Source organism: Neovison vison, chromosome 6, assembly GCF_020171115.1.
Source record: "Neovison vison isolate M4711 chromosome 6, ASM_NN_V1, whole genome shotgun sequence".
Lineage (NCBI taxonomy): Eukaryota > Metazoa > Chordata > Mammalia > Carnivora > Mustelidae > Neogale > Neogale vison.
Window position 1 is genome coordinate 194,218,551 of NC_058096.1, and position 15,218 is coordinate 194,233,768.

The 15,218-nt window shown below is 37.8% G+C and overlaps 1 protein-coding gene across 3 annotated transcripts in view; it reads right to left on the reverse strand.

Annotated features, from left to right (window-relative positions):
• Positions 1 to 7,674: 7,674 nt before the first annotated feature.
• PTPRG (protein tyrosine phosphatase receptor type G) overlaps positions 7,675 to 15,218 on the reverse strand; it is a 709,729-nt gene continuing 702,185 nt past the window's right edge. For all 3 annotated transcript variants that reach the window (XM_044253275.1, XM_044253276.1, XM_044253274.1), the window contains 2 exons: positions 9,112 to 9,247; positions 7,675 to 8,553 (listed from right to left, as the gene is read on the reverse strand). In XM_044253275.1, coding sequence (XP_044109210.1) covers positions 8,407 to 8,553; positions 9,112 to 9,247 — 283 coding nt within the window. In that variant the 3' untranslated portion in view covers positions 7,675 to 8,406. The remainder of the gene's footprint in view (positions 8,554 to 9,111; positions 9,248 to 15,218) is intronic.

Consider the following 15,218-nt stretch of genomic DNA (forward strand, 5'->3'; position numbering starts at 1 on the left):
GTAATATTAAATAGTCATAATTCATCCTGATTGTTTCTTCCCTCTATAATCGACAAAGTTTTGGCAGAGGAAATAAATGATCTTATTTATGTAGGGTGATATTCTGAAATAATACTTGATAGGGTTTAAAAATCTGTTACAAAACCAGGAAAAGTCTCTAATTTATGGCCATTTCTTCACAGTAGACTACTGAGTGGCTAAAGAGGCCAACTCTGGCCTAGGGTTAGGGAAGATGGTGGTTGATAACGAGAGGTGATATATTGAAAGTAGTGAGAGCTATAAAAGATAAAAATTGGTTGAGGGAAAAGGAATGATCACCATTCATATTAGTTTATAGAGTTTGGGAGTTGAGATAGAGCATTGTAGCTAGTATAGAAATGTTTGTAATTTATCACAATGCTATGCAGTATTCTGCACTTGGGGTTTGACATTAACAAATATGTTTGACTTTTCTCAAACTATGGAGCTTTTTCTAAAAACAAGTTCTTAGAATGCACTGAGAGATTTAAACCACGAGTAGAGAAATAGTCAACATATGGGACACTGTGTATATGCATTCATTCCCAGCTTCTGGCATTTTTGTTTTGGGGTTCTAGGATACATGGGCTACTTCCATTGCTCACCTTCGTCTCCATCTACCTCCCTTGCATCCACTTTGATAAGGCGAGCTTCCTCATCAGTGAAGGAAGTTTTTCAGTGTTACTATCTAAATGGGTAAGCTCACATTGTTGACTTTTTGTTTCATGATTGACAAAAGGTCAGCTGAGCAATTAAGAAAAATAAAGCTAGGTTGATAGGATCGTTATAATGGTTAATATTAGTTTACTGTCCCAAGAGCTTTTGCAAGCATCTCATTCACTCCTTACAGTAGTCCCGGGGAGGTAAACCTTGATTTCTCTGTTTTACAATTGAGGAAAATGGCAATTAGGAGAAGTCAAGCAACTTGCCTCAAATGACTGTCAGTCAGTGGCAAACTTGACTGGACCCTTGGTTGTTTTGATTGTAGTCCTTATTCTTTTTTTAAAATTCAGTTTATTCATTTGACAAAGAGCACACAAGCAGGGGGAGCAGCAGGCAGAGGGAGAGGGAGAAGCAGGTGCCTTGATGAGCAGGGAGTCTGATGCAGGGACTGAATCCTGATTCCAGGACTCTGGGATCATGACCTGAGCCAAAGGCAGATATTTAGCCTGAGCTATCCAGGCGCCCTGTAGTCCTTACTCTTTTTTTTTTTTTTTTTTTTTTTTTTTGTAGTCCTTATTCTTTAACATTTTTGCCCCCTCTGTGGGATAATGCTTTCTAAGTTCCAGAGGCAAATTTAATATAAAATAGAGTTGTATGGAGGTTAAAGTCTCTGCCTTCAGCTCAGGTCATGATCCCAGGATTCTGGGATCATCCCTGCATTGGGCTCTCTGCTCAGCGGGGAGCCTGCTTCCTCCTCTCTCTCTCTGCCTGCCTCTCTGCCTACTTGTGATCTTTGTCTGTCAAATAAATAAATAAAATCTTTTAAGAAATAGAGTTGTGTGAGCCGTGTAGAAGTTAGGGAGCCTATGGTTACAGATTTTACTTCTTTGCTAACAGTGTTGCACAACTGTCTTTTGTACTCCATCTCTAAGACAGAGCTAAATAAGAATTTTTGAGTGAACTGAAGAATGAGTTTTTAGGATTAAGTTGTAACTTTTGCCTCATCTGACTTGAAATGCCTCTGCCAACAACTTTACATTCTGTACAGGGTGTAACTAACATGTGCCCTGTGATAGACATTAAGCAAATGCTTTTGGGACGAATTCTAACAGAATGCTAAATTTATCTATAATTTAGAATGTTCGCCTAAGCTTTGCAAGGCCCGCTGGTGCTTGCCACAAAGCCTGACTTTATGCCCTGCATAAGCAGAATGTGGGGAAGGGATGGAAGATAATTAGTTTATAGGCCAGTTAACTGTTGAAGTCGAATGGTTTTCAAATTACCATAAATCAGATAAAGTTAATTTCCTATTTTTCAATTTTTTGAGCAACATAATGTTATTGTTAGGTTCAGATAAACTGCTGGTCTAATTATCTTTCTTTTCTGATTATTTTTCTTGCCAGACTTCATGATCACAAAAGCCATTTTTCCCTTGCCAGTTCCCAGCTTCTAGTTATTTGCTAGTGCCTTTATGCTCTCTTACCAACACAGTCATAAATATTAAAGCCAATGTCCTTAATCCTGTCTCTGAATCTAGGCATAGTTCCTAGCAACTTGTTGCTAAATCTTGTAGTTCTTAACAATCTGAATGTTAACCTGTTAGAAATGGGAGTTTCTGCAGTAGCTTTTTGCACTCGTTTCTTTGCCCCATTCTCGGTAGTAGAAATGAGGCTTCCTTGTATATAGTTCTATTCTGGACAGTAAAAATCAGGCAGTAGAGAATTAATTTAATTATTTTGAGCAGTTATAACTGTTTCTGCACAGAGCCTTCTTGGGTGGACTTAGAGGCAATTAGGAATGTGGAAGCTCCCTTTCCTCATGCTGACTTCTTAGGATTTTAGTGATGGAAGATGATCTCAAAATTCTTGTGCAACTGCTTATAGAATCCAGGCAGGTTATTTAAGTGGCTGACAGGGGGCAGGCATAGGTCATGGGAGAGGTTGGGGAGACTCTGGTGAACTGGATAGTAGCAGCATCAAAAGGGGCAACTGTGACTCCCTCTCCAGCTTGTTAGTTCCATGTGAGCATGTGAGCCTGCTGTATTAACACTGCCCACATTTTTGAAAGGAGTTTGAAATCTGAATCTTCATGTGAAAGTTTCCATTTCTTAAGATGTGGGTTGGGAAAAAAAAAAAAAAAGATGTGGGTTGGTAGCTAGTGTGGATTTTTAAGATTACGGGCCATGGAGCCCCTGGCTCGCTCAGTTGGTAGAGCATCCAACTCTTGATCCCAGGGTCATGAGTGTGAGTTCCATGTTGGGCATAGAGTCTATTTAAACAAACAAACAAATAAAATTTAAAAATAGTTAAAATTAGGGTGTCTGGGTGGCTCAGTGGGTTAAGCCACTGCCTTCGGCTCAGGTCATGATCCCAGGGTCCTGGGATCGAGTCCCGCATCGGGCTCTCTGCTCAGCGGGGAGCCTGCTTCCTCCTCTCTCTCTCTGCCTGCCTCTCTGCCTACTTGTGATCTCTCTCTGTCAAATAAATAAATAAATTCTTTAAAAAAATAGTTAAAATTACAAATAACAGATATACATCTGTGGATGAATATGATCTATGGGACATCAGTTTGTGCCGTGCTCCGTGATACAGAGTATTAAGTCACTGTGGGTGTAATTTGGGGAAGACTAGGGTTTATCAACAGAGAGCCTCATTATTTCTTTTTGCTGTAATTGGTCTCAGAGATAGCAGTAGACTAGATGAGATTAATATTGTTTCTTAAATTCCCAGTTACTTAGGGAGAATGAAATGTAAGCTCCTCACCTCCGTGGGAAGAAAATTGGGGCCCTGGTAGTAAGAATTGAGCTCCTGCCCCACTGTAAGTTCACAGAGAACGATGGGCTCAAGCTGTCAAGTTTGAGACCTGTGCACTCCTCCCTGTTCAGAAATGTCAAAACTACTTATAAGTAGAAGCAATTTTACTGATTCTACATATATCTCATAGATTTTCCAATAGTCTTGGCAGGATACATCCTTTATCCAACATAGTAAATAATTAAGAGGGAGAAGTTGCTATAAATCTAGATAGACTGCTGAAAAATAGTAATTCTGCCTCTAACTTAGCAGGTTCAAAATGTGAGTAAGGTTTGATTCCATATGTAGGTAAAGCTGTCATTCTTCATTCTTTAAAGATAGAAGAACTCAGAAAAGACATTTATTTTTGATTTGCTGCTTATGTAAAGATACTCTTAACATTTATCTTATTACCATGAAAACTAAGATAAAGGGTTGGCAGGTATAAATGTGATCTGTTAAGGGAGACTAGTAACTTAATTTTATGGGCCATATTTTCAAAGAAATGCTCAGCACCAATGAATACATCAAAAACCATACTTTATTTTATGTATAGCAATACAATTTACATATTAAATAACACTATAATAGAATGATTTGATATATTTTTAAACAGAAGAAGAAAAAAGGGAAAATTTTCAGGTTACAAAATCCCTTCCCCCCTGAACAAATTAGAAAAAAAAAAAATCCCAAAACAAAACCAACCACTTTTTCCAAATGGGTCAATGCAACGAATGTATTCAGTGACTAATTATGTCTAATTCCTATTGCACAAATGGTCAATGGAATTAAGAAAGAAAACCCAATTTTCACAATCACTGCCTCAAAGAAATAACACAAGTTGGATCTTTTGGAATGCAAAGATGGTTCTTGCTACTTCAATACACAGAAAGTTGAATTCACATATCCACCACAAAAAAACCCCCAAAATAACCTCCCCCCCCAACAAAACAAAACAAAACAAAACAAAACAAAACAAAAAACTATGACGGAAGTGAAACTAGAAAAAAATTAGCTTTATATGAAAATATAAAATTCTATGATTATATACCATAGATACAAAGTTCCCAGAAGATGCTTATCCAAGCAACAAAATATTTACAGTTTTAATGATTTTAGCTATTTCAAAATGAAGTGAAAGAAACATGAATTAACATGAAGGCTGAGGTTTTTTTTTCTTTTTTCTTTTTTAGAAACAATGGCTGCTTGCTAGTTTCAAATGTCCTAACAAAAAAGGAGTCACTACCCCAAATGTTGGAGAGTTGCAACATTTTATAAAATCGGCTGTCTCCTTTTCTGGAGATGTTTATTTCTTAAAACTCAAGATATTTTTCTTGAAATTAATTATCCTCTGTAGAAAATGCTTCCCTTTGCAAATATTTAACAAAAATACTAAAAACAGTTTAACAGCTAAGACAAAGTAGAGGCCAAATACTATAACAATTCCTTCCTATTTTTAGCATGCCTTCTTTCTAGAGATAAGTAAAGCCAATATTGCATGTTAATGACAACTAAGGGAAAGCGCAAAGGGGTAAGTGAAATTACAGCTCTTTAAAAAAAAAAAAAAAGCAGGCATTTTCCCTTCATATAAAAATTCACTGGCACCATTTGAACATAAACTTCAGAACACAGGAGTTGAAAATGCATTTTCCAGTATAACTGCTAAATTCTTAAGACAAACTACATTTTGATTATTATTTCTTAAATTGTGATGAGTTTGGGTTTATTTTTTGCTTAGAATTAGTAATATGTATCTTTGGTAAATTGGTATCTATATCTTAATTTTTAAATATAGTATATATGTATTTAAGAAAAAATTCATAACAAGGCAGTTGTGCTGTGTCATTATAAAATAATTAAGGTTATTTGTTGATTTCAGTATGTCACTCTGGGCTAAAATTTCCAACAGCCAGACCTTGAACACCGTAACCTTCTCTGACCATGCTGGACTCTTCAACTCGAAATAGATTCTAAAAGCTCCAAGGCATACAAATTTAGGAAAACCAGTTCAATTAATCTTATTCTTGAGATTCAGAAGTAACTTTTTTTAACATACACACACACACACGTATAAAAGATGATGTGGCTTTTGGATGCGAGAGTTCTCCTGATGGCAATGTGGGTCTTCTCTGATGCCCAGCATGGCCCCTTGGTCTGATCAGTACAACTCAGTATCTTAGGATGTGTGCCTTCTGTTCACCTAGAGCTAAAGTCATACGCAGGAAGCTTATTTTATAAGCTAGCACACGTCAGTCTGCAATAGCTATTTCCTTTCCCCCTGAGTGAAGGTGATAATAACCTTGTTGTGTAGTTAAGCAGTGTGTTTATGTCTCAAAGAGAATACCGTCTTTGAAAAAAACTCTGCCTCTGGAAAGATGCAAGAACATTAACATTGATAACAAACAAAGACTAATATTCAGGATACACTCTCTGGGGAAAGTGAGGAACTGCTGAGTAGAACTGTCCTTACTGAAGTGTGTTTGGACCACTTTGGCAAGATGGGCAAACAGCAGTTGCTCAGATTTCAGTGCCCGGATTTGTGGACAGGTTCAGGCCCACTATGGTCACATATTTTCTCAGAGAACTTCAAACCACCCTTTGAAATGTTTCTATTTACTAGCTATCTTTCTTTCGACTATGATACCTGTGTAAGAAACAGTCACAGGACTGTTGGAACTTAGGCCTTTGCATGACTCGAGCCCTCTGTAAATAGCACAGAAGGAAACACTCCCTGCTTTCTAACCACTCTTCACTTGTATAAGAAAAAATTACCAGGGGACCGTGAGCCCCAACTTGAACATAACTTCCGAAAATCCAGTATGTGCCAACTACTAAAAAGAGTTCACTCCTGTCATTATAGATAGGAAGTGTAACCTGCTTAATTGACTGAAACGATCTAGCTCTTGCCATGATCTGAAACCTTGCCCTTCCTGATTCCTCTCAGCCTCTGGCAGTGGTGGTGTTCCTATGTTCAAGCTTTCTTCCTTAGGTGTTGGGTAGAACTTCCTGGTATTTTGCCTGTGATGGGAGCAGAGGGGCTGCAAAGGTGTTGCTTTCCTCTAACACATACCATTTAGCAAACTGCTCCGCTGTACACCTTTTCTTAAGCCTCACCTACACGGTTCATGAACAGTGGACTGTTTTCCATGTTGCAGAATTTCTGTGATGAAAATATGAGATTACCCCTGGCAGGTACATAGTTCACGAAAAATCTATCACCCTAGCCGGTGCATTGGAACTCCCAAACTTGGGCCTGTAGCGTCTCCTTAGCAGCTTTGACTCCACAGCACCGATTATCATTAATGTTATAGAGCCTATTCACATAGTATGATAGTAGCCAGTATGGGTTTTTTTTTTTTTTTTTTTTGGGGTCAAAGTTTATTGACATAAAAATTAACCAAAATCCTTTTTTCTTTGTGACAGGCCTTTTCTTTGTGGTGATGATTTCACTTCTAACAGAAGTTATTCCTCAAATGCAAATACAAAATACAAGAACAGATCTCAGTAGTAGCTTATTTTTCTAACTGAACTGAAATTTCTTATTAATGCTTCTAATTTCCCAATTATGTAGTTACTGCAGGGTAAATATGGCTCCAGAGGCTAGATCTCGTAACTTTCTTGGGTTCTGTGTAATGATTATCAGCCTCTTGTGAAGTGTGTCTGTTCTTGAGGATCCACAACACAAAAGCACACAAAGACACATCTCCTTCTTTTGAAATCTACTTGAGAATGTTGATCTCTCCTTCTGTTTAAGATTCTGATTTCTCTCTCTGAATCAGACCTATCGATGTGTGGGAATCTACGTAAGACTTGGGAATCTATCCCAGACTAGCTAATACAGTATTTTCACTTTCATCCTAAGTAGAAGAATGTATGTAATTATGGGATTTATTAGGAAACATTTGGCAAAGAAGGAAAGAAAAGAATGTTAACTATATAGGTAGTTTTTATTAGATAGCTATGAGTAATAGGGATACTTTAGAGGACTAATTTCAAAATTACACACCTGCAGAAATTTTCATTATATTACCTGCCATGAGGTGTGATATTAGAAACCAAGAAGCGTGAATGGAGAGTTACTAAAGGGATAGGTGAGATGTGTAAAATATTGCCATATCTCTATTGTAAAAGATAGCCCTCATTGTAGGGTATAGCTATTTCAGAGGGTCAAGATGGAAATAACACACACCGTCCACATAGCTACTGTGAAAATTGTAATACAGAGATATCCTTTATTTTGACACAGTTGGGCATTTTTTTTAGGCTATGAATATAACTTTAACTAATAAGTGATGTTCACATAAAGCTCTTAAAGCCTTCTAATTTCTTAATGGATACCTTCACCATCATAAGAAGAACTGTTTCAAGGCCATGAGGTTGATAGACTGTCTTAGTAGCTCCCAGGAACCTGCTATTCCTTAAAAGAAAACAATGCCCATTCACTCCATTAAAATACAGAAGGCAGACAGTACGGAGCAGTGCCTGAAAAAAATAGGAGAGGACTGAGGAAAAGTTCAGCATTGCCTGCTAGGAGGATGCAACTGCTTTAGCAATAACAATAATAATAATAATAATAAACATAAACCAAGATTCACTGTCATAACAAAGACCTTCACTGTACTGAACTAAAAAGTAGCATGTATGTTGTCATGGAATGTCACATCAGGGCTTTCGTATTAGATTATAGGCAGTAACACTGATCGTATAGTGCAAACTGGGGAAAACTGCGTTTCACTGTGTGAAATGAACAGAGGTGCAAATGCTCAGTAGGATACCATTAAGACATAAAATGGCAAAAAATAAATATCAAAACTTTTATCAGTGTAAAAAAGTAACTGGGTTATTGTATAACCTAGAGTCTGGCAAAAAAGGCCTCAAAAAAGTTCTCAGTCTTCAGAAGTTTTACAAATTCAGTGCCCTTCCGGGATTCCAATCACACTAGAGATTCCATGCTCTCAGCAGGGTCTGATTCATCCGCAATGAGAACAGCACCATTTTTGTCCACTGTCATGGGACCGTTTCCGTTTTCTTTAGTGCTGACCAGGCTGAGCATCGCTTTATAGACAAACTGGTATTGTTCCTGAAAAACAAGAGGAAGAGCGTTTGAGACAAAGAACAGCTGAATCATTTCATCTAAGGTAGCAAGATCAATTAAAAATCTAATTGTAAAAAACGAGAACATACATTTATGTTAAGAAACTTCAAAAAAAGGACTTGGAGCCTTTATAATCAAGGCCTATGCATTCTGCATGTCATTCTGATTGTTGCTAGTTTGGAACTAAATTCTGTTGACAGTGAGTTAAGATTATAACATGTCTTTATGTTGTGACTGGAGAGCAGCATACTCTAGAAAACCGAGTTTCTCCACCTCAGCACTACTGATGTTTCGAGGCAGGTAATTCTTTGTCGGAGAGATCTGTCTGCTGCACTGCAAGATGTTTAGCAGCATCTCTGGGTGGGTTCCAATGAGCACGTTCCTCCATCCCCAGCTGTGACAATGAAAAAGTGTCTGGACATTGCTGGACATCCCCTGGGGGGGCAAAACCATCCCCGGGTGACCACCAGTGCTCTAATTCAAGTGTGAGCCTGAGTTTCACCTGATGACAGAACAGGTTTCACAAAGAAACGAAGTACTTACAATGTCTGTGAATACTCCAGGCCTCATAAGATTAATCATTTTTGCAACCTGGAAAACATCCACAGCATTTTCATTCTCCAGTTGCTGGGACAGGGTGGTAAGGGCACACAACATTCCTGCTGAAACTGCTCCATACCTTGGAGAGGAGAAAAAAAAAAAAAAGCTATTTCAGATTTTCTAAGGGATTGAGTTTTTCGAAGGAAATTAATATCGTATTTTTGCATAGAGGCTAAGTAGACTGCATTGACATCTCTTTGTAATGAATGAAATGCTGGCCCGGGGGGAGAGGTAAGAAGCTAGCATCAAGGTGACGTTTGTTCACGAATGGGAGATCTCCCAAACTGGCTTACCAGGTACTCAGCTTAATATCCCAGATGAAATGAGAGGGTCAACAACAGACTGGGGATGGCTATCGAAGACATGATGTTGGGAATGAGGTGGGGGCCTTAATAGGAAAAAGAGTATGAGGAACCCAGCTACAGGCTTCTGGACGAGTAGAGGTGGTGAAAGGATCTGGAAAAATAAAATTTTTTTTTTAACCATCCCAAATGGTTAAATTGAACTTCCAGAATGTGACTTGAAATGGAACTATATGGCTCAAAGTGCAGTCCAAAATTTTTCAAAATGAATTTCATATTAGGTAATTATTTTTGGCACTGAAGTGGAACTTTGTCATTAGAGTACTCTCGAAAAGTCTTGGAAAAACATGGCACGCACTCTTTCTTACACACACACATCCACGCACACTTAGGAGGGTGGACTTCCCATCAGGCTGGACTGGCAACCCCATTTTTTCCAGGAACCTGTGGTGGCTTCTCAGTGATAAGGAAGCAGAGGATTAAATGAATTGTTCCAGGTGGTGATGCTGGTTGAAATGAAACTAGAGTTTTATACCCCGTGTTCACTATTTGGTTAAAAACTATTAGGTGTGCAGTTTTGAGCTTATTATTGTCAGATACAATTAGGCCATTACAGATGTTGCACATCTTTAATACAAAAAGACCAGAGTCCCCAGCGTTAAGAGGTAACCTATCTGGAGGTAAAACATGTTACACATTTAGGTCCAGCCGCCCAGGGTTTGGTGTATCAGTACATTTCAGTCCAGCTCGTGACTTCATGTGCTGTGTGCGTACCGGACATCCTCTTTTCCCTGCAGATGGCCATACCTGTTGTCTGTATCTCGTGTGCACCAGCAGAAGTACCGTGAGTAGAACTAGGTCACAGGAACGCCCATCTTTAGTTTTAAAGATGCTGTGATATTTCTCTCATAGTGGTTGTTACCTGTTCATACCTTTCCCAGGAGAATACGTGCTTCTCTTCATCATTTTATTTTTTTTTTAAAGATTTATTTATTTGAGAGAGAGAGAGGCAGAAGGGTAGAGGGAGAAGCAGATGCTTCACTAGGCCGGGAGCCTGACGCAGGGCTCAGTTCTGGAACCCTGAGATCATGATCTGAGCTGAAGGCAGATGCTCAATGGACTGAGCCACCCAAGTGCCCCTCTCTTCATCATTTTAAAGTTGACATGCTTCTGCGAATTTGATGCGTGAAAAATTCTATCTGTAGAATACAAGAATTAATTTGTATTTTCTCTATTATCAGGGAGGTGGAGAATCTTCTGGGTTTATGGTCCATCTATAGTTCCTCCTCTGAAATTGTTTAATAATATACTTTGGCCATTTTTCTTAGCTTTGTCTCTTTTATTTGTTGGATAGGTTGGAAATATTTCTTCCAGTCTCTGATTTCTCTTAACATTGTTTGTAGGCGTTTTTGTTAAACTGAAGTATAGTTTACCCATAATCAAATTGATCAGTCTTTTATTTTTGGCTTAATTGGAATCTTGAGAATGCTTTTTCTAACCCAGCATTTTGAGAACAATCTCTGACATTTTTCTATTTTTATTTTTTACATTTCATTGTTTAATTCATCTGAATCTCATTTAGATGGAAGGTAAAGGTCTGATTTTAGTTATTTTTCCCATGGATAACTACTTTTTAAAATTGGATAGTCTCATCTTTTCTCATTGACTTGAGCTTCCTTTATATAATATACTAAATCCTTATATATACAGGCCTGTTTCTGACCTCTCTGGCCCTTTAATATGTTTTTTTGTATTTCCTTGTATATGTTTTAATTCCCATAAGGTTTTGATAAGTCTCGGAATCTGAAAAAGCAAGTATCTACACTAGACCTGGTCACCTCTACATTCATTTTCATTTTTCTTTTGTGCTTCAAACATACTTCCATTTTCGTTTTTATACTCATTTCCAAATACCTCTATCCCTCCCCATCCTGTTTCATGTGAAACTGGATTGTCAAGAAATACAAGTTTTATTGGCATTTTGGTTAGCTTGTGCCGAACACACACACACACACACACACACACACACACACACACACGTTTGAGGAAATTAACATCTTTTTTGAGTTTTTCTGTTCATGAACACGAGGTCTTTTCTCCCTTTGTTCATGTCTTTTGTAGTTTTCAATTATATTTTATAGTTTTCTTTATTGTCTTTGGCACTTTCATTTTAGGGTAATTTCTCAAAGTTAGTGTTTGTTACTGCTAAGAATGGCCTCTCTTTATTACATTTTTCTTGGAAAATATAGGACAGTTACTGATTTTCACATGGTGAACTTGTATCCAGCCATGCAGTTAAGTTCCTAGTAATTTGTGGATTCTCTGGGAAGCCAGCAACATCTTTATCTACCAATAATATCAGGTTTGTTTCTTTTCAACTTTTCTATTTCTTTCATCTTTTGCTTTTATTGTACTGGCTAGAATCCTATAGTTCTGCATTCTAACCAGTATTTGCAAGGTGGTATCATATTGTTTTCTTTAATGGTAAAGCTTCTAAGTTTTTAGTATTAAATAACGATGTTTGCTTAGACTTCCAATAAATAATATTTATCAAGTTAAAGAAAAGGCTTTTGACTTTCAGTTTGCTAAGAGTGTTTTCTTTTGGGGAGGGCGATTATGAATGAATGATTTTATTCTGTACTTTCCAACATCTATTGACTTTTTTTTAGAAATTCCTTTGATTATGTCCTGCATTCACTTGAGAGAACAGTGGTAACATTTAACAACCTCTATAAGCCCTAGGGTAAATCTTACTTTTTCATCGTACAAAATTCTTTTAACTCAACACACTGAATTTTGACAGTATTTTACTTAGATTTTTACAGCCATAATCAAATAAGTAAGACTGGCCTATACTTTTCCATTCTGGTGCTAGGCTCCCCCCCCTTTTTAAATCATGGTTATATTAAATTTCCTTGTTACTGTTTCCTTGTTACTGTTCAAGGTAGCCTGGTGAGCACTTGGTGGATCTTAGCAGTTTGGGAACTCACCTGTTATTCAGCTCTTCAACATTTATTAGTATAAAGAATTTCAAGTGTTTATTTCCTTTAAAATATTTCTATTTTTAACCTTTTATTTTTAGAAAACATCAAACACATGCACAAGCTCAGTCACCTTCACATAGCAATTACTCAGTTCCAGTGGTCATGGGCTCATGGCCAAACTTGCTTCACATCTATTTCCTTTCTCATATACTTTGAAGCATATCCCAAACATTTTATTCATTAGTTATTTTCATGTAAGAATTAGGATTTGGGGGCGCCTGGGTGGCTCAGTGGATTAAGCCTCTATCTGCCTTAGGCTCAGGTCATGATCTCAGGGTCCTGGGAGCCCCGCCTGGGGCTCTCTGCTTAGCAGGGAGCCTGCTTCCCGTCCCCCTCTCTCTGCCTGCCTCTCTGCCTACTTGTGATCTCTCTCTGTCAAATAAATAAATAAAATCTTAAAAAAAAAAAGAATTAGGATATATATATATCCTAATATCTTTAAATATATCCTTTAAATATATATCCTAAAATCTTTAAAAATATATATATTTTTAAAGATTTTATTTATTTATTTGACAGGCAGATATCACAAGTAGGCAGAGAGGCAGAGAGAGAGGAGGAAGCAGGCTTCCTGCTGAGCAGAGAGCCCGATGCGGGGCTCGCCCTGGGATCATGACCTGAGCCAAAGGCAGAGGCTTAACCCCAAGAATTAGGATTTTTAACAATATGTAAACATGGTCAAGCCTAAGCAAATTAAGTTATCAAATATTTTAAAAAATTTCTTATAGGGGCACCTGGGTGGCTCAGTTGTTAAGCATCTGCCTTCAGCCCGGGTCATGATCCCGGAGTCCTGGGATCGAGCCCCATATCAGGCTCTCTGCTCCGAGGGGAGCCTGCTTCTCCCTCTCCCCCACCCCGCCTGCCACTCCCCTGTTTGTGCTCTCTCTATCAAATAAATCTTTAAAAAAATTTTTCTTATATATTAATATTTAATAAATGGTAGATTTTTCCTTCCCAGTGTAATTTTATTTTATTTTATTTATTTATTTTTAAAAGATTTTATTTTTATTTATTTGACAGACAGAGATCACAAGTAGGCAGAGAGGCAGGCAGAGAGAGAGGAGGAAGCAGGCTCCCCGCTGAGCAGAGAGCCTGATGCGGGACTCGATCCCAGGACCCTGAGATCATGACCTGAGCCGAAGGCAGCGGCTTAACCCACTGAGCCACCCAGGCGCCCCTCCCAGTGTAATTTTATAACTTCCTTAATTGTTTTCTTCATTGTTCTCCAAAATATTAAGTTTTATGAGACTTTACTCACCCTTTATTCATGTCTTAGAAAATCTCAGCCATTATTTCTTCTTCTTTAGTCTCTTTTCTCAACATGGATCACCTCTCAGACATATTTTAGAACTTACCTAGCTTCTGTAATGGAGTTTGATTTCACTTGTCTACTGCTAGACCATCTCTTGTTTTTCCTATTTCTTAGACTGTTTGTTCTTGCTTAATAACGTGTTTCTGATTAATGCCATAGTCTTCTGTTAGATCTCAGAGCATATCTTTAAAAAATCTCTTAAAACTATTATCTAATCTAATAAATGATTCACTGTATTTTGTTTGTTCCTGATTTGATCATGTTGGTTATCCTCATAATTTAAACCATCTGTACTTCTTTTTCTCAGTAGGATAAAATCTAACCTTTGCTTATTCTGTTCTCATGAAACTGTTAAGACTCAGGACCCTTCCCCCCATTTAATCTTTTTCTTAGAGCTATTCATAGCCATTCAGATAGGAAAGTCAGGTATTACATATTTCATTATTTTATCATGTAGTGTGTACTCCCTGTGGGAGTACTCTGGCCTTTCCTTAGACCGCCTTTCATAGATTTTGCCACTTTTAAAAAAAGTACCTAAATTAAAAGTACATACATAGTAAGATTTCAAGACTAAAAACTAACTCATATTAGTCAAATATACAGATAATTTAAGTATCTTCTGCATACCAAGCATTATAATGAAAGGATAAAGCCTGAAAAACTGAAGGCCATTCTCAGAAGTTTAGAGAAATTAAGTAGGATTAAAGGATGTTTGTCGAGTTTTATGGAGCTGCATTTCTTTTTTTTTTTTTTTAAAGATTTATTTATTTATTTATTTATTTGACAGGCAGAGATCACAAGGAGGCAGAGAGGCAGGCAGAGAGAGAGAGAGGGAAGCAGGCGCTCCCTGCTGAGCAGAGAGCCTGATGCGGGACTCGATCCCCCCGGACCCTGAGATCATGACCTGAGCCGAAGGTAGCGGCTTAACCCACTGAGCCACCCAGGCGCCCCGGGATCTGCACTTCTAACTAGAAGGACTTGGTGAAAAGGTGATACAAGTAGTTTATAACCTACATAAAACAAGTATAAATACATTGGCTTTGGTAGTTTGTTTGCCTTTCTCAAAGGGCCCAATGAGAGCAAAGTTTATTTATATTTCGCACAGTTAAGAAAAGAGCCAAATGTATTTTCATCTTTTCTTGACTGTGCCTCAAGGAAATAAAAATACATGAAGTTCCTGATGTAAGTAATGTTTTTAAATGTTCTCTATTAATTTTATTTTTTTTTAAATATTTTATTTATTTATTTGACAGGCAGAGATTACAAGTAGGCTGAGAGGCAGGCAGAGAGAGAGAAGGAGGAAGCAGGCTCCCCTCTGAGCAGAAAGCCCGATGTGGGGCTTGATCCCAGGACCCTGGGATCATGTCCTGAGCTGAAGGCAGAGGCTTTAAC